The sequence below is a fragment of the Lissotriton vulgaris genome, chromosome 10 (genome assembly GCF_964263255.1).
Source record: "Lissotriton vulgaris chromosome 10, aLisVul1.2, whole genome shotgun sequence".
Lineage (NCBI taxonomy): Eukaryota > Metazoa > Chordata > Amphibia > Caudata > Salamandridae > Lissotriton > Lissotriton vulgaris.
The window spans coordinates 111,532,298-111,552,639 of record NC_141698.1 but is presented as its reverse complement, the minus strand read 5'-3'; the positions used below and the strand labels follow the sequence as shown (position 1 = coordinate 111,552,639).

Genomic DNA, 20,342 nt, shown 5'->3' with positions numbered 1-20,342 from the left:
CAGCCTTCCTGGAGCCAGGCTCACCAGCCAGCTCCAGCCAATCACACTCCAGGCATATTTTACATTAATATGCCAAGTCCTAGAAGTGGCATTTCTACACAAGACACACTCATGCCACATACATCATTGCGAAGCATTCATTCTCACGAGCTCGCACATACCAAATTCGAGCATGCACTCCCCGCGCATCAGGAACTACCAGGGACACAGACATTCCCCATGCATCCCTATGGGAGAGCAGGCCAGCCTAACTACATGCACGCACTTTACTCTGGGACACAGGGAAAAAGTGCGCACAGACCAGAAAATCATTAACACAGATTCACAGATTAAAAGCAAAAAGATTAGGGGTGAACCTGCCAGAAGGGCCAAGTCCAACACAACCCCCTTCCAGCTAAAACGCAGGGCAGACAAATCACCACTGTGATGGGCTTCCCTGCTTGGGGCGATAAAACACGGACGCGGGCCCGCAACTGCAGGGACACCCTCCTGTTTTACGCCACGGTGAACCCCTGGGGTTCTTTCTAAAACTATGGTAGGGACTAACTGGGCTACCCCACTGGTACTCTCCAGCTGCCCTCGGCCATGACCAGGCCCTAGGCCACCCAGGTACCACTGGTTCCTGCCTACTCACAAAGTAGGGGGTAGTAACCCCTGGCACATAATAGCCATTCTCCACTCTTCCTGCCTGCAAGACAGGGCTAGACTGCCACTGGTTTCCAGCCTAGGGTCTACAACCTTAGGTGGATCAGGAGTTTCAGGGAAGGCTCTCCTCCCTTTACCTCTTCTCCTAGGGTTCCTCCTCCTTCTGCGAGGGGTACCCTCTAAACACCATTCTCCCAACCTAGGGTTTAACCCCTCAGGTGGTACCGGGGTCAGAGGTGGGCTCTCCCACCCTCTGCACCTCCTTCCAGAGCCCTGCTCCCTCCCAACCGGGGCGGTACCTCTGGAGAAAGAACTGGTCAGGACACTGATTACAGTATTCCAACCCTTCAGGTCAGGCAAACCATGAACCTGGACCTCCAACCTCCGGTCTAGAACCTTTGGTGGAATCACTGCCTGGCACTCCAGGATTTCTGGGGACTCACATCCTATCCCCCAATCACTCTTTTCACTGGACTTCTGTACCCTCCCTACTGGAGCAGTACTGCCAGACTCTATAACCATAGAAGCTCCGCTTACAGATGCTCCAGGTCCTCCACACACTAGATCTCCCTCAAGTGAACTAACAGGTAAGCTTAGGTCCCCACCCTGGTGTTCCCTAAAGAATCCATCCAGGCTCTGAGGCAGGGCTTCGGGCATCTGGGGACTCTCGGTCTCACACTCACTCCCGCTCCACTGAGACAGGAAGCAAGCCCCTAGACCCTCCTCACTATACTGGGACCTAGCTGGGCTACTCTCACCCTCCTCCACCACGCTGGGTTGGAGGAAACCTGACCCACTATTGTTGGAATCACTCACTAGTGACTCTAAAGAACCTCTCGCACTTTCCCAGCGATTTGCTTCCCTTGCAAGCTCACAAGGCTTAGTCAATCCACACCCTAACAGGTGTTGGCGCAACTCTGGCGCAAAACAATTGAGCAGCTGCTCCCTGACAACTAGGTTGAACAGCCTATAATACTCAGGTTCCCCGTGAACCCTTAACTTATCAATCAGTGCATCATCACAATCATCGGAATAATCCTCCCAATCCTGGTGAGGTTGTTTCCTAAGGTTCCTGAATGTCAACCGATACTCCTCTTCTCGGGAAACAGGTACTATACTTGGGGAACTGGGAGTGGGACTGTCTACACTGACATTTAAATCATTGCCACCACTGGACTCCACCCTCCCAGGGGGAATCCAGACAATTACAACTGCACTCAGGGGATAACCTACTCTCTAGGGCTACCTTCTCCCTGAACAAGGCCCTTTCAGCCTCTAGCTTGGCATGCTCCAACCTGAGCTGTTCCATCGCTAGCTGATGCTCCCGCTCTTCCTTCCTATCCAACCTCTCCTCTGGGGACAGGGAAAGGGATGGGGCCAGTAAGGGACTCCCTATCCATGGGGTCTTCACTATCTGCTGATGCCCATTCACTGTCATCATCATCAAACTCACATTCTTCAGGGCTCTCCACAGACTCACCACCCTCATGGCGCGCGGCCCGGGCCCTATCTCTCTCACTGTGCTCACGATCCCACTGAGCCTTTTGCCACAGGATCAGGCTGTCCCTAAGCTGGGACTGAGTATCCGGCTCACTCACCTCTATGCCTCCCTTTTCACAGAATCTGACCAGCTCTAACCTACTGTATCTAAAAAGACCACAGAGATCAAAAGCAGGCTCCATTTTGGCGGGCGTTCTCAAGAAAAGTTTGACACAGGGAACCTGGGGGTCTGAGCTAAACAGGAGTATACAATTAACAAAATTCAGCAAGATTCCTATCTCAGAGAACTTGCACTCCTCTGTCCAGTGTAACACACACACCCTCCCCTCGGACTGGTAAGGCAGTTTCTACCACCCCTGATTTTCTCAACCTGACCACAAGCGACACAGGTACCAAACTCTGGGAGCAGGGCGGGGAACAAGGTACTGGACAAAATACAAAATGACACCTTTCAGGAGAAGCAATACTGATCTTCACCTAAAAAAACAATAATCCCCATAATGTGGTTATCTAAAAATGTAGAGTTTTGTAGTGCGGCCTGTCGCTACTGTGGTACAACGCAAACGCAAGTCCAATCCACACCGCTTGCCACCAATGTTAGACCCGGGACCCCGGGCTGGCCAAGGCTCACGCCAAAGTCAGTCAGGGATCACCAAGTCTAAGTCAGGGCAAGGGAGTTACACACCAAGATAACCCCTGCTCACCCTCTAGGTAACGTGACGCGAGCAGCAAGGCTAATCTCGGAGGTGATGTGTAAAGCGTTTGCGCGCGCACCCAGCAACAACACCCAAGGCCCACCACAAAGGAAACTCCACACAAGGTTATATAAAAAATAGCCTTTGTATTAAAGCAAAAACACATTAGATAACACACACACTTTACAATGTGCAAACAGGCACGGGCAGAATTTACAAGGGATTATGTACAGGACAGGGCCACATGGACCACTGTCAGGGGTAGGCACTTGTTAGAAATAATACTTGTAGGTATAACACTTAGCACATAAACATATAATGACTGTAGTACCAAAATAGTAAATGCTGCACACAACCAGTAATCACTGGTAAAGAGTAAATACCTCCTACGCAACCCTAAACACTGTAGGAAAATCACGCAGGGAACTAGGACCTTATCATCAGGAACTATTGGAGGAAAACCATCACCTAAGCAGGTCACTTTTAGCAAAGGGAAGGAAACCTAAACAATTACCTAAGCAGGTCACATTTAGCAAAGGTAATACATAAACAATCCTCTAAGCAGGTCACTTTTAGCAAAGGGGATAAAACATAAAACACATTGCACATGAGGCATTAAAACACATTCAGAAGTGCAGGTAGAACATTTGCGCAGGAATCAAAATAAACAAGTAAATTACAATGCGCAAGGTGCACATAGCACAACACTAGAACTGTCCCTCAGGCCAACTGGCCTTGCAAGGGCTGAGGTGCCCTGAGTCCAAACTGTCAGGGAAGGCTGCGCAGGCAGCCAAGAACACAAAGCCTAAACGTAGCAACTGTCCACGAAGTGCTGGACAGTTGTAAATACAGATGATGCCAACGTTGGAGCCTGGTGGTCTCAAGAACACAGGTGAGGGCAACACAGCGTGGGAGCCACGGGGCTCTGACCAACTGCCTGTGCCCCTCAAGAGCCTCTGGGCTCTAAACAAGTAGAATAGCACTTAAGAGCTTCTGCGCTCTAGAACAACTGTGGGCTGGAGCCTCTCTGGCTCGAAAGTATAAATGGTGCTGTGAGCCTCTCCGGGCTCGTGAAACAAGGGACTGGCACTGCTGAGATTCTCGGGCTCTAATTAAAGAAAATGCCCCCAGAACCCTTGTGGCTCTAAATCGATAGAAATGCCCCTGGAACCTCTCTGGGCTCCCTCACAAGTGGGCCGGTCGTTGGAGTCCCTCACGGGGGACTCAGGGAAATGCACATGCCCCCAAAGAGCCTCACTTCTACACTCCGGAAGGGAGGGGCGGGCACCGGCAATGTGCCCCGATGCCCTCCTCCCCGATTCCACACACCGGGCCCCACTACACACTCACCGGCTGTCTGTGGCTGCGGCTGCTGCTGCTCTTCTCTTTTCCCGGGGCTCCCCCTTCGATCGGGAGCCTCGGGCAGGACTCGCAGGCTGCTTCCTTCGTCTCGCGGCTCGGTGGGGGCGGGACTTCCGGCCCGGCCGCGCTAGGATTGGCCGGCCGGTCAACCTCTTCCGGGTCGTTGCAGGCAGCGCGGCGGCCCGGCGGGGGCTGCACACACTCCTGGGCTGTGGCGGTGATCTCGGGGTCAATGCCGGGTGGGCTCCGGCTTCCAATAATTAAAAATGGGCAAATGCGGCGTGGCAGCCGCTTGGCAAGGAATATCAGCGCACTGAGCGCTGTGGCAATAATAAACGAGGTGGGCACTCGTACATAAATAACGAACACCTGCAAATGCCGGGTGGGCACCGGCTGGGCAATCGGAGCACTCCCAAGCGCTCACAGCAAAATTAAGCGCTCCCAGCACTAAGGAGGAAAGTAGAGCGCCCTTAAGCGCTAAAAGGCAATAACAAGCGCTCCCAGGCGCTAGGGGCCAACAAGCCCAGCAAAAGTCCTCCTAGGCAGGCAACGGGGGGCAAGGCTGGGCCCAGAGCCAGCTCACTGGGTCTCCAGGCAGGGAGACAGTCCAAGTGGCGGTCCTCCTGGCCCCAGCAACAGCAGCAGCCCCCTCTGGCAAGGATCCAAAAGCAGAACAAATTGTATGGGGACACAGCCCCTTCTTATACTGTAAATTCCTTTGTTTGTAGGTGCAGGGTGGGGGAGAAACCAGTCGCAGCTGGTTTTGAAGTACCCTTGATAGCTCAACCACCCATTTCATTCACTGGCAGGGCTAGGGTCATCAGTCGCACTACAGGGGGTGGAGCCAGCATTGTGTGGGGAAAGTCCAGCCCCATCAGGGACCAGGTGCACTCCTCCCCAGCCATCAACATGCTAATCTCACACTCACCACCGGGAAGACCCATCCAGCCTTCCTGGAGCCAGGCTCACCAGCCAGCTCCAGCCAATCACACGCCAGGCATATTTTACATTAATATGCCAAGTCCTAGAAGTGGCATTTCTACCCACGACACACTCATGCCACATACATCATTGCGAAGCATTCATTCTCACGAGCTCGCACATACCAAATTCGAGCATGCACTCCCCACGCATCAGGAACTACCAGGGGCACAGACATTCCCCATGCATCCCTATGGGAGAGCAGGCCAGCCTAACTACATGCACGCACTTTACTCTGGGACACAGGGAAAAAGTGCGCACAGACCAGAAAATCATTAACACAGATTCACAGATTAAAAGCAAAAAGATTAGGGGTGAACCTACCAGAAGGGCCAAGCCCAACACGAGCTATCCCACAATGTGTTGATGAGTTACATATCACAGAGAAATATGTCCACCTACTTTTGATTGATAAGCCTCCTTTATTTGTATTAGTAGCAGTATTCAGGACTACTTTGTAATTGAACTGCCACAGATTAGGATTGAAGTCAAGGAATTTTGAACATGTGCATTCATCCCTGTGATTCGATTCTAACCTATTCAGATCTGTTCTCGAATGGAATTCCTCATAAATTAGAAGTTGAGGCCAAAGGATATCGGATACTCATTCGGAACTGAACTCTAACCTCCTTTTCCTATTTTCAAATTGCTTATTGACATCCCCTCTCACGCTCTGAAGGTATCAAAAGGTAACACCTGACACTATTCAACATTTACAAATAAATAAATAATAATATATTCTTATGGCGGTCCGTGGCCATTATTAAGTCCACAAGAGTTTGTACACTAATATTTTCCAAGGTTTCTCATATTTGATATTTTCTTCTTCATGGTCCTCTGTCAACAATCATGGATGAATTATGTTATCCTACAAGGGAGTACAATAATTAAATTATTCAGTGCTTTATGATGTCATACATAAGATTTCAAAGTATTTTGAGAGTTTAAGCCTCAATTCTTTTAAGGTGTACTGAGTCAGCAAAATATTGAGTAAGATGGCAAGAATCCTGTTCTCCTCTCTTGCTTTGATATAGTAGGCCAATGAGACCAGGTTCAAACATTGGATCAATCAACATTTGTGCAAGGGTGTGTGCATTCTGTGAGGAATAGTTTTTCTACTGGAAGGTAGTTCTTCCAGTGCGCATATCCTTTAACACTTATCCGGCTCTGTACTTGTGCTGTACAATGCAGCACGCATGCAACGAAGGAACTATAAGAAGAAATTAAAACATTCTCTTCTTTATGCCAGCCTCGAGGAGGCATAATACTTTTGGAGCATAGCCCTGTAGGGATCGGCGTCAAAACCCCTGGTTGGTTGCATAGGAATGCCCATGTAACACCCAAAGACACCCCCCCCCACACACACACACACATGCAAAGAAATACAAAGCACTACATGGTACAACTTTGTGTCACTTTGGAAAACTATGCTGATGTCTTGCGGACAGGGGTCCATAGCGAGCTGCCCCTCCTTTGGCTGCCTGCAATTGTTGAAGACACAAACCAGAATTAATCGTTCTGCTCTCAGTTCTTTTCTATTTTTTGGGACCCCTGAGATCCTTCTTTTGAATGAAATGCCCATAGTATAATATCATTTGGGACCACAAGCCATGCCTCCCTCTTTCAAAGATAAACTGTTGGATTACAATTAGGGTCTCCTCCCCAGAGTCCTCTCCTCAATTCATCTATATTGTGAACCAGCTGACCCGCATGTTACTGAAAAACAAGACGCGCCTTCTTTGCAATTCTTGACCCCTGAAAAGTGTGGATGGCACAAATCAACTAGAAATTGGAAATTCTATAGCTCCGAAAAATAACTTTATTCTACTCTGCCAGCCATCCACGTGAAATGTCTGATTAATACTAGAAGGTAGCCTTAGATCATTCCACACAATATAAAGTTTTCTCCATATTAGTGATCTCAAAGTCAACTTTTCACCCATCAAAGATATTTTCCAAACCAAGGCTGTCTGTTATAAACAGGGCCTTTCCTTTGTATTTATATCTATTATGGTTGTTAATAGATATTTATGTAAATAGATGTGCTGAGGAAGGAAGCCAAGCTGTTCCTTACCTATCATTTCCTCTATTGCCCTAACTGTCCAGTTCATCAGAATATATTCTGATAACTTATTGGAATTAAAGAAATTAGCTTATATAAGACACTTCTTTCTCTCCTACAGCAATGATTCTGGGGAAAAAAGACCTTGAACCCTTTAAACAAAAATAATTAAATGATCTGAGCAGAGTTTCGGTAGATCTCAAACTCTAGCCCAATTTTTAGCTGAATGCTGGACCAGTTTTAGAATTGGCCAACAAATTATCTACTTGTTTGTCGGTAAGGTATATACTTAACTCCATATTGTTAATGTGTTATATATCCAGAAACGGTACACAAAATATCGAGTTTTAAATTTCGATATACAATTATATCGAAGTTTAAATATCGAAGGGACATAATATAGAAGGTAAGTAATATCGACACTCTTAATATCGATATTAGTAATATCGAAGTTTTAAATATCGATGTCTTTAATATCGAAGTAAATAATTTCAAAGTTACTAATATCGAATTTTAAATAAATTTTGTGTATATTATATTGTATTTATTATGTTTTATAATTTATTTTTAATGTAATTTAATTAAATATCTTTTAGTACTGTAGTGGGTCTTGGGTTTATAGGGGAATAGGGTGGGAAGTAATTTAATTATGTTAAATTAATTATTAATTAGTAGGAATTATTAATTAATTAAGAATTATTTTTAATTAATTTTAATTAATTGATTAATTGATAAATATGTTCTGTAGCGGGTAATGGGTTTATAGGGGAATAGGGTGGGAAGTAATTTAATTATGTTAAATTAATTATTAATTAGGAATTATTAATTAATTGAGAATTATTTTGAATTATTTTGAATTAATTGATTAATTGATAAATATGTTCTGTAGCGGGTTATGGGTTTATAGGGGAATAGGGTGGGAAGTAATTTCATTATGTTGAATTAATTATTAATTAGTAGGAAGCATACATTAATTTTAATTAATTGCTAATTAATTTTAAATAATTCATTAATTGATAAATGTGTTCTGTTGCGGGTTGTGTGTTTATAGGGGAATATAGTGGGAACTAATTTAAATGTAATTAAGTAATAATGAATTAAAAATCATTGTTAAGTTAATTTTATCATTGTTAATTATTTATTAATTGGTAATTAAATATTATAAAATGGTATTTTTTAATGATTATTTTTGGTTACATATATTTAGCTAATCATGTTTTTAATAATTATGTATATGTATTGTAAATGGTTCATATTTATTTAATAGTTCATATTTGTATTATTAAAAAAAAAAGATTTTTTTATAAGTATGTCATTTTAACCCCTACGCTATCCAACACTTTCCCTACTGTTACACTCTCTGGAGTGGGAATAGTAATTGTTACCCCTGCGCTATCCAACACTTTCCCTACTGTTGCATTCTCTGGAGTGGGAATAGTAATTGTTACCCCCACGCTATCCAACACTTTCCCTACTGTTGCACTCTCTGGAGTTGGAATAGTAATTTTTACCCCTACGCTATCCAACACTTTCCCTACTGTTGCACTCTCTGGAGTTGGAATAGTAATTGTTACCCCTACGCTATCCAACACTTTCCCTACTGTTGCACTCTCTGGAGTTGGAATAGTAATTGTTACCCCTACGCTATCCAACACTTTCCCTACTGTTGCACTCTCTGGAGTTGGAATAGTAATTGTTACCCCTACGCTATCCAACACTTTCCCTACTGTTGCACTCTCTGGAATGGGAATAGTAATTGTTACCCCTACGCTATCCAACACTTTCCCTACTGTTGCACTCTCTGGAGTGGGAATAGTAATTTTTACCCCTACGCTATCCAACACTTTCCCTACTGTTGCACTCTCTGGAGTTGGAATAGTAATTTTTACCCCTACGCTATCCAACACTTTCCCTACTGTTGCACTCTCTGGAGTTGGAATAGCAATTGTTACCCCTATGCTATCCAACACTTTCCCTACTGTTGCACTCTCTGGAGTTCGAATAGTAATTGTTACCCCTACGCTATCCAACACTTTCCCTACTGTTGCACTCTCTGGAGTTGGAATAGTAATTGTTACCCCTACGCTATCCAACACTTTCCCTACTGTTGCACTCTCTGGAGTGGGAATAGTAATTTTTACCCCTACGCTATCCAACACTTTCCCTACTGTTGCACTCTCTGGAGTTGGAATAGTAATGTTTAACCCTACGCTATCCAACACTTTCCCTACTGTTGCACTCTCTGGAGTGGGAATAGTAATTGTTACCCCTACGCTATCCAACACTTTCCCTACTGTCGCACTCTCTGGAGTGGGAATAGAAATTTTTACTCATACTAAAATGTATTTAGCTTTTTTATTAGTTTTATGTTATTAATTGTTATTTATATGATTATTTTATGTATATAATTGTATTAGTAATTTATTATATTTTTATTTGTTTATAAGTTATGAAAAGAATTAATTTAGAGTTATTATTAATGAAAAATATATTATGTATTATATATTTATTAATATTAATTTGTATTACATTATGTATTAATTTAAAATATTATAGCAATTATTAAATATGTTTATTACATTTATAAGTATTATTTTGTTAATATTCGATTTTTATTTTATAAAATTAAAACGATATTTTACAAAAAACGATATTTTTGTCATTCTATATATTTTTTTCGATATATTTGTACTTACCTTGTTAGGGATAGGATTCCGATATTTTTGCCATCGATATTTTTGTTGCGATAATTTTGTATCTCGATATTTGTGTATTCGATATTTTGTCAGACATTCTCCAGAAACATCTGAGTCCCTGGCTCATCAAAAGGTAAGTATTTTGAGTACAGTTCTTGAAAGGATTATTACATTCTTCTCCTATTTCTTTTTCATTGTTTTTTAACTAGCTGGCCCCGTCACGCATAACCTAAGATGGAAATCATACCACTGATATAGGGTTTTTAACCGTCTCCTATACTCAGAAGGTCTTTGTGTTTTCCTCCTCAATGTCTAAATATGAAAGTTACATTGAAAAAAAACGAAATCTAAAGAGGGAGGGGGAGGAGGAGGAGGAGGATCAGGAGGAGGAGGAGGGGGATCAGGAGGATCAGGAGGAGGAGGATCAGGAGGAGGAGGATCAGGAGGAGGAGGAGGATCAGGAAGAGAAGGATCTGGAGGATCAGGAGGAGGAGGATCAGGAGCATCAGGAGGAGGAGGATCAGGAGCATCAGGAGGAGGAGGATCAGGAGGAGGAGGATCAGGAGGAGGAGGATAAGGGGGAGGAGGAGGATCAGGAGGAGGAGGAGGAGGAGGAGGAGGATAAGGAGGAGGAGGATCAGGAGGAGGAGGAGGAGGATCAGGAGGAGGAGGATCAGGAGGAGGAGGATCAGGAGGAGGAGGATCAGGAGGAGGATGATCAGGAGGAGGAGGAGGATCAGGAGGAGGAGGATCAGGAGTAGGAGGATCAGGAGGAGAAGGATCAGGAGGAGGAGGATCGTTTGAGATCGAAACGCATATATATCTCAATAGTACATATTGTTTTGGAAATATGCAAATGTCAATTCTGTAGCACATCCGTAGTCATTTGGAATGAAAGGTACATGTTTTCCCAGAAGTTTCCATCATCACATCACAGTACTTCTTTAGGTGTTTTGATTCTGCAATAAAAGTTTCTACATAGTAATATGTACTTAAGCAAATATACTTGTAGTACACATTTTAAGGTGAAGGCACTGCTCCTACCCTTCCCTAGTTTCCTGCTTAGACTAAAGTCACTTTTTAAGATGAAGCCGTAGCACCTTCCCATCCCTTTCTACCCTACTAAGCTTGAGGTCCCCTTTTTATGATGAATGTGCAGTTCTTGCTTTTCTCAGTCTTCCCTGCTAAGCATGTCTTTATACTAGGTTAACTGTTTGCAAGAACAGCTTCTAAACTTCCGTTCTAAAGAACCCAAAATATTGCTGTGCTTTGTCAACTAGAATATTTTTTTACCAGACAAATACATGATACAAAATAATAGCAATGACAACTACTCTAAACCCACTTTCACATCCCAGAGGTGTGCAATGGCAACTAATCTAAAGCCCATGTTCACCTCCCATTGGCATGTCATTGACAATTACTGTAAAACCTGCATTTGTCTCCCATTGACTTGGCAATGACAACTACTGTAAAACCCATATTCACCTCCCGTAGGCATGGCATTCACAACTACTGTAAAACCCATATTCACCTCCCCCAGGCATGGCATTCACAACTACTGTAAAACCCATATTAACCTCTGTTAGGCATGGCATTGACAACTACTGTAAAACCCATATTCACCTCCCGTAGGCATGGCATTGACAACTACTGTAAAACCCATATTCACCTCCCGTAGGCATGGCATTGACAACTACTGTAAAACCCATATTCACCTCTCGTAGGCATGGCATTGACAACTACTGTAAAACCCATATTCACCTCCCGTAGGCATGGCATTGACAACTACTGTAAAACCCATATTCACCTCCCGTAGGCATGGCATTGACAACTACTGTAAAACCCATATTCACCTCCCGTAGGCATGGCATTGACAACTACTGTAAAACCCATATTCACCTCCCGTAGGCATGGCATTGACAACTGCTGTAAAACCCATATTCACCTCCCGTAGGCATGGCATTGAAAACTACTGTAAACCCCATATTCACCTCCCTTAGGCATGGCATTGACAACTGCTGTAAAACCCATATTCACCTCCCGTAGGCATGGCATTGACAACTACTGTAAAACACATATTCACCTCCCGTAGGCATGGCATTGACAACTACTGTAAAACCCATATTCACCTCCCGTAGGCATGGCATTCACAACTACTGTAAAACCCATATTCACCTCCCCCAGGCATGGCATTCACAACTACTGTAAAACCCATATTAACCTCTGTTAGGCATGGCATTGACAACTACTGTAAAACCCATATTCACCTCCCGTAGGCATGGCATTGACAACTACTGTAAAACCCATATTCACCTCCCGTAGGCATGGCATTGACAACTACTGTAAAACCCATATTCACCTCTCGTAGGCATGGCATTGACAACTACTGTAAAACCCATATTCACCTCCCGTAGGCATGGCATTGACAACTGCTGTAAAACCCATATTCACCTCCCGTAGGCATGGCATTGAAAACTACTGTAAACCCCATATTCACCTCCCTTAGGCATGGCATTGACAACTGCTGTAAAACCCATATTCACCTCCCGTAGGCATGGCATTGACAACTACTGTAAAACACATATTCACCTCCCGTAGGCATGGCATTGACAACTACTGTAAAACCCATATTCACTTCCCGTACGCATGGCATTGACAACTACTGTAAAACCCATACTCACCTCCCGTAGGCATGGCATTGAAAACTACTGTAAAACCCATATTCACCTCCCGTAGGCATGGCATTGACAACTACTGTAAAACCCATATTCACCTCCCACAGGCATGGCATTGACAACTACTGTAAAACCCATATTCACCTCCCTTAGCCATGGCATTGAATAATTTGTTCTGAATTGCAACCCCTTTTCAATATTGAAAGGAGGTTTGATTTTTTCTGTATTGTAAGTAATCCAGAATTCGACATTTGCAGTGAACTGTACAAAAATATGTGGGGACAAACAAAAAACTATTTTAAAAGTTAAATAGACCATAGTATTTTACTATTAGCTTTTCTGTGATCAGTACAGTACATTCTTGTGTATTAACTCTTGAACCAGTTAATATTTATCAATATGATTTAAGTGCATCCAAATCTAGAAGGTAAGAGAGCACTGTACATCTTACAAGAAGAAAGCAATAGAGTTAACATTAAAAAACAGAACTGTCATGCAGAAAGATTTGCTACAATTACATTACCTGCCAGAACATGAATCATATCAAATAACTAACTCCTGATCTACTCTACTGCTTTTGAATATTTCTAACATTTAATACATTTCAATGCTTGTTTTCACAGGTTTCGCGATACATTTCTAAGCTTGGGAGGTGGAACTCCTCCTATGGAAGTCTTCAGAAATTTTAGAGGTCGTGCCCCGTCTCCATCTGCACTTCTCCGAAAATATGGTCTCTTATAAAAATAAAAATAAATTGTTGTTAAGATACATATAAAATAAAGAAAAGTCGGCTACTCCATGAAAACAGCAGAGTGATGGTTACTGAAAAAATGCTGTGTTCATCTTAACACAGCTGAAAAGGAGTTGTAAACCTTTTATATTATTTCAGGTGAGAACATGAAGGTGATGGACTAACCAGAATGGTTAGATGCAATTAAGGTGCAATCTTCCCTACATAGTTGGATCTAATTGGTTGGCATTATTGAATTATTTTTAAACAATGTTTTTCTTGAGATTTCCATTACAACACAATACACAGTAAAGAAGGAAGATGATGAGGAACAAAAGAAATAGAGGTATGAACAGAAAAATAAAAACTTAAATTGAGTGTGCAGTTGGTGTATCATTTGCAACTACAAAAAAGAAGTGTGAACACTCAGTGGAGGCATCTGGCACACAACGTTGTCCAGGTTTTGCGGCTGAATATATGACGATTCAAATCATGTTCAAATGAGCATATGGGATCTAGAACATTTTATCCTTCCTAGCAGTATCGAACGACTCAAATTGTGTTCCAACTGGCATATTTGGGATCTAGTAAATGTTATTTATCTATTCGAGCAGTATCGGATGACTCAAATCGTGTTCCAACAGGACGAACTAGAAAATGTTCTCTTGCTATTAAAAACCCTCTGCAGTTACTAAGATGAATATTCTAGTCGCTAATCTTGCACTCGCGTCTGCAACTTTTCAATTATTGGTCAGATTCTAGTGTGGCAAAGTAAGACAGGTTTGGTTAAGGAGATCCATCTTCCAAGTCTGTTTCCCATTACAACCCCAAAGGGAAAGGGGATCATTGAGGTAGGCATGCATCCCTTGAGGACGAGAATAAACATCCTGTTCTGCTTCAAAAGCCTTAAAGCATATTAAAAAAATGTGAAAAGCCTGTGATGCCATACTTTAATTGCATTTAGGAGGACTTTGCCATTCTTGAAGTGGCAAAGTGATACTTGAATGCTGCACACGGAATGACTGAATAATATACTCTCTGATAGCATTATCACACCAATATTGAGTAAATTGGTTGTACTAGTTTTCCCTCAAACTCTGAGTGCCCTTACTGAAGACATTTGCCATAGAGGACAAACCTGGAAGTTGCCGGAGTGCATCAAGGCCAGCTCTCTGTTGACTAGAGAAGGCACTGTGGGCCAGATGTACTAACACAGTGGTTCTTAACCTTTTGACTACTGTGAACCCCCACGTATTCATTACGGGAACCTAAGGACCCTCACTGAATCATTATTGGAATCAGGGTGCCCCCCCCCCAGTGAGCCATTACTGGAAGCCAGGGACCCTGGCCTAAGTATTTTCAATTATTTAAACTGCAAAACAATACAGAAGCATGTATTCATCAAAGAAATACACACGTTTTATTTAATTCATAAACAAATTAAACAATGTATATATTTAATTTCATAGCCCATATGATAGTCTTGAGCACTTGCTCTGCTCCCACATATCCTCTGAGGATACTAACTTCATTTTTAGCCTCCGATTTCAAATTTCTTCACATTAACAGAATGTCTTACAATTTTCATTTTTAAGTTTTGCTTCTTTATTTCAAATAAAAAAAATTAAAATCTTTATTCAGTATGCCATGAACATCCATGAAAGTAACATAGCGGTCCGCAGACAGTTCAAATCACATAATGTAAAAAGCAATTAAACAGAAAAATATATATAGCAGTAGATGTACAATATACACACAGTAAAGCAGTATTAGCAGCGTAGTTATAAAAGCGGTGGCGCACCAGACCGACCGTTCTTCCATATTTCAGAATACGTGCAGAGACTTTGCAAAATACACACCAGTATTGACAAGTTTCTTTAACACTAGTTAAAACACAAAAAATCTGATTTAATCAGAAAGCATTGTGCCCAGTGAAAGTACAGCAGTGTGAAGAAATAAACCCACACAAATACAAGGCTCTCCATCAGATAGTTGTTGTAGATGATAATAGGCCTGGGTACAGTGCTGAAGATTCTGGAGTCTTATAATGGGGACTAAGATCCTTTTAGAGGAACTTTTGTAAAAATCACAAAAGGGAAAATGTAGCAATGTTTGTTTGGAAACTCCTTTACAAGGGCAAGCTCTTGAATGGAGTTTGTGCTGGTACACAAGAGGGAGCACAGTTAATATTTAATTTAATCTGCTCTCAAGTGGAACAGCAGGGAACATACCCAAATCCCTTTAATATTACACAGATAACCAGTGGGAGAGATCTCAGGGTTTAATTGCAAGTATATTGCAACAGTCAGTTTCGAGGCCCCAGCACGTAGCCTATCTGCTTGCAGGTGAACTAGTAGTAAACCTTGCACATGCTTTCTGCCAAGGGCAGCGAGGGAGTCAGAGAAATTGAGAGTTAGGCCAATACCTTAGAATGATTTTTTAATATAGGCCAGCCATGGGATAGATAGACCCTTGTCACAAGCCAGGCAATTGGTCATAATGTCACTTGCAAGTGTTGCTTCCTCCATCTGCCAAATTGACAACCATAGTAAAGGAGGTCTGGTGCAAATGTGGTCGCTTAGATAAGTCAGAACTAACTCCTTATGGAAGAAATAATGGGAAGTAAATAGGGGAAATGTCAACATTTCCCTACAAAATCGATTGTCTTCCCTCTATAGAGCTGAACAGCTCGTAATTCCCAAAATTTCTACCCCATATAATGCTATCGGAGCTATTTGCGCTTCATACATCTGTAACATAGGGCAATGCCCTGTCACCCAGGGGGCATGGGACCCTAGGGATTGATCCACCACTCTAGATAGCGTTGCCCTGCATTAAGAGTTGTGTGGAGTCCATGAGTCAGAAGAACTAAATGTGACACCTAGATAGGAAAAGATGCTTGTGCTTAATAAGAAATACGGTCCAACTGCAATACTCGAAAATTGGGTGTGCTTAGGGCAGTACGTCATAAATGATTTAGCAACATTTGTTAGTAGATCAAGATTGGCCATACAACGTACAAAGAAGCAGACTAACAAGTGCAGGGCATTAGGAGTACGGGCGACTAGTACAGCATCGTGCAACATAGAATAGTGCTGGAAGTGGGACACCATTAATCTTGGTAACATCACAAGTGCTCAGAGTTAACTGATAACTAAGTTTGCTAATATAAAAGATGAATAATAATGGGGCAAGCATACACCCTTGACAGATCCCACACCCAATATCGATTTCAGTGTGACAATCTTAGATCTCATTGGTGCTCTCGCTGTGTTTATACCTAATAGTCTCCCAACGCCGGTTGGACACCTAAAATTACCAAGTGTGCAGTCTCCAGTTATGTATTTTGTTGTGAGGCCAAGCTATTTTTGAAAATTCGCCTCCACTTAAAGTAGCCTTCCTTAGGGGTGGGTACCAACCTGACAGGGTGGATACTAGCCTCAAGGGGGAATGCCTATCTGACTAGCTAATTTTCCCACCTGTCCAGGTGCCAAACGACTCTGGACAAAGGGTGTCAAGCTTTTTGTCCTGTGAGGGAAGCAAGACCTGCATATCAAAGGCGTTGGGCTCTTTGAAGCTCCCCTGCCTTGGAATGCTAATCTGCAGACCCACTTGTGGAAAGGGGTGTAAACACCCTTCGCTCGAGCAGGCTGTTTCTGACCTCCTGAGAGCAAAGGCCCTCGCCCTTAGGAGTCAGAAACCTGTCTCTGGTGGCAGGCTAGCGAAACCAGTCAGTCGGAACACTAGTAGCTGGTAGGTTTTCAGAGGTGCCCTCTGTGTGCATGCATTAATAAATCAAACACTGGCATCAGTGTGGGTTTATTAGTATGAGAAGTTTGATACCAAACATCCGTATTTTCAGTGAAGCCATCATGTAGCCGGGGAACTCGTTTTCACCAGTATCCAGCACATGTACTTAAAATGGCTTTCCTGCTCACTTGTACTGGCAGCAATGAAACTGACCAGCACAGATGCCTATCTACTCATGCAGATATGCCTTCACTTTTAGTAATAGTGCACCCTGCTTAAGGCTCTAAGGCTTGATGTAGGGGTGACTTGCCTATACTGCATTCAGTGTCTGGGGGCATGGCACACAAGGATGTGGGCCATGTCCTGTTTTCACTTTTGTCTGCACCAAGACACACAGCCTGCAGTGGCAGTTTGCATGAGCTTGGTGAGGGGTCCCTTAGGGTGGCACAATTTGTGCTGCAACCCTTGGAGACCCTCTTTAGTATCTCAGGCCCTAGGCATCAGGGGTACAACTTACTGGGGACTTACAGAGGGTACTAAAGGTATTGCCAATTGGAGTACAGTTGCACAGTTTTGGGAAAGAGATCTGGCACTGGGGACCTGGTTAGCAGGAACCCAGTGCACTGCCAGTCGAAATCACATCAAATACCAGGCTAAAAGTGAAAGCGACTATGTCAAAAAGGGGCACTTTCCTACAAGGGGCAGGTAAGACTTGCTATGTGCCCTAGAGGACTTGCTGTTAAAAATGATGCAGCACCAAAGACACTTTTGACTACTTCCTTACAAGGATGGGGGGGGGGGTATTTGCCAGTGAAGCACTACAGCCTTGACCTTAAGAGGATTGTATTATTGATTATGAATGTCACAATACTTCTTTGAATGTGTAAGTTAGACTAGACATTGATTTATTGACATTGCAGTGCACTCTGAGTTATGAGCCGTTTTCACTAGCCTGTATCTACACTCTCAACTCCCTGCAAGGTAGCCTTTGACTGCTCATCCACAGCTGCTACTGAGAGTCAAGTGCAGAAGGGGTACTTGGCCCAGTTGCTCAGGATACCATATTAGGCCGGACACTGGGACATCAAAGGTAAACAGTCAACCACCATAGTTGGCAACAGGTCCCCTTGGCTCTCTGAGATGGACGCTGAAAGGGAGACATATGTGCACAGACCACTATGACTGTTAAATGTTTGATGCTTCTCGCTGGTGCATCAATGCTCCGGAGCTTAGCCCTGCCTCTAATTATAAGGCTTCCTAAAAAACACTGATGATGGAGGATTTGGAGCTGAATCGCAAAGGTATGCAATTATACATACAGGAGTACTCCTGAAGTACTAATTACTGACCTCATAAATGCTTTTATGAATTGGCCCCAGATTTGCTAAGCCTTCTTTCCTTAGGACTTTAGCCTATGTATGAATCCAGGTTAAATAATGTGGTTTGTATCCATCAACAAAAAATAAGAATAAAATGTGAATAAACCTGTTGCTGTCACAGTTTCATCATAATAATGGGCTTGTTAATCTGCTAGTCATCGATGTGGAAGGATTAATGTGGAAGGTATTTTTGTAATGTTTTAAAGTGGTACTCAAAAGAAGCCTGTCACTTACCCTTTAGGGCAGGATTATCATGCTTGCACTTAATGGAACTAAAAGATATTTATTTCTAGTACATGGGGCCAGGTTTACTTAGAAAGGATGTAGCGCAGCAACCAAAGTTGCTGCACTACTTTGCATGAAAAGGAGACAGGACAGCACAATATCTACAACGCTATAGCTCTATCTCTCTCCCCTGCAATGACGCGCTTTAGGCTACCTTGCACCATGCACCCAAGCATGCAATATAGTGCAAGGCTGTGTGTGTGTGATGTCTATCATAGGTTTTGCACTGGAAGGTACCCTTAGACAAAGTTTAAGACTTTTCTAACTTTGCAATTGTCCTGTATTAAAGCACACATGCAAAGTTACACATTTTTGAGAAAATAAAGATAAAATAGAACTTTTTGCATTTGTTACACCTCCCGCAAAGTGGTGTAAAGTTTTGGCACAAAGCACTGTCTTTAATGTTTAGTAAACAGGGCTTTGCCTCAAAATCCATGGGTGGTTGCACAGATATCCCCCCTTGATGTTACTCTAGGGCTACTTTCTAACGCAAATCAAGCTTTGTGCTGGAAAGTAAATCCTAATTAAAGACTTTGAGCTGGTCAGCACCCTTTTTCTGTCATTGCACTGCAAAGAGCCTTGATAAATCTGACTGTTCTGTGCATCTACTCAAGACGTGTGTCCCAAGTTTGTCTGCCTGACCTGGCACAGCCCGTGGCTAGTATCATGTCAGCCACAGCAAACCAACACACACACCACTAGGGACAGCATTTCCAGCCTAATCAGGTATGTACACTAGGCAAGTGTGTATGCAAAACAGACATATTTGTAAAGATTGGTCCAGGCACCTTTTGGCAAGACTGGAAACTGATTTGATTGCTTTGAAAACCAAGCTTTCCAAAACCAATAACAAAGTCACGTGTGGATATATCTTCCCTTCAATCCTGCATGATTGAGTAATGTCGAGGTTTCCTGGTTTTCATCCTATGTAAGAAAAGCGGGTTGTGATCCACACCACTCATTGACTTCCTGTGTGATAGCTAGACACCATTTATTTTGATTGTCCTGCTATTATCTCCTCTCATCTTCATCTGTCAACTCAGAGGTTATACCACAAAAACTCTGGCTTTTAACCACCTACGTCATTCCACTGACCACTTGCATCAGTTAACCAGCATACCCGATTTGTCTTTTGTTGGGGCAACAGTATTTTGGTACAGGGCTGTCTACTACCATCAATACAGGTCCCTTTGGAACCACCTGATTTGTGTGCAGAGCGCTGGGGGCCCTGCCTGCAGGATAAGTTGGATTCATCCTTAGTAAGAGGAATCTGGCGTAGGGCCTCTGTAGGACCTGGCCCTTTCTGCAGGGTCTCCCCCATACCTCTTGCCTTCCTCCTTCCCATTTTTTTTTTTGCTGAATTCGTTTTTGTTGGTGTTAGGACTCTGGGCACTTTACCTCCGATGACCAGTGCTAAAGTGCCTGTGCTCTCTACTTAAAACATGGTAGCATTGGCTTGTCCACAATTGGCATATTTAATTCACTTAGAAGTCCCTATTAAATTGCACCACATGCCTAGGGCCTGTAAATTGAATGCTACTAGTGGGCCTGCAGCACTGATTGTGCTACCCACTTCGGT

The 20,342-nt window shown here is 43.2% G+C and overlaps 1 protein-coding gene across 1 annotated transcript in view; it reads left to right on the top strand.

The window, feature by feature from the left end:
• LOC147684780 (uncharacterized) overlaps positions 1–13,559 on the top strand; it is a 286,561-nt gene extending 273,002 nt beyond the window's left edge. The window contains exon 19 of the mRNA XM_086939730.1: positions 13,243–13,559. Coding sequence (XP_086795856.1) covers positions 13,243–13,360 — 118 coding nt within the window. The 3' untranslated portion in view covers positions 13,361–13,559. The remainder of the gene's footprint in view (positions 1–13,242) is intronic.
• Positions 13,560–20,342: the final 6,783 nt, after the last annotated feature.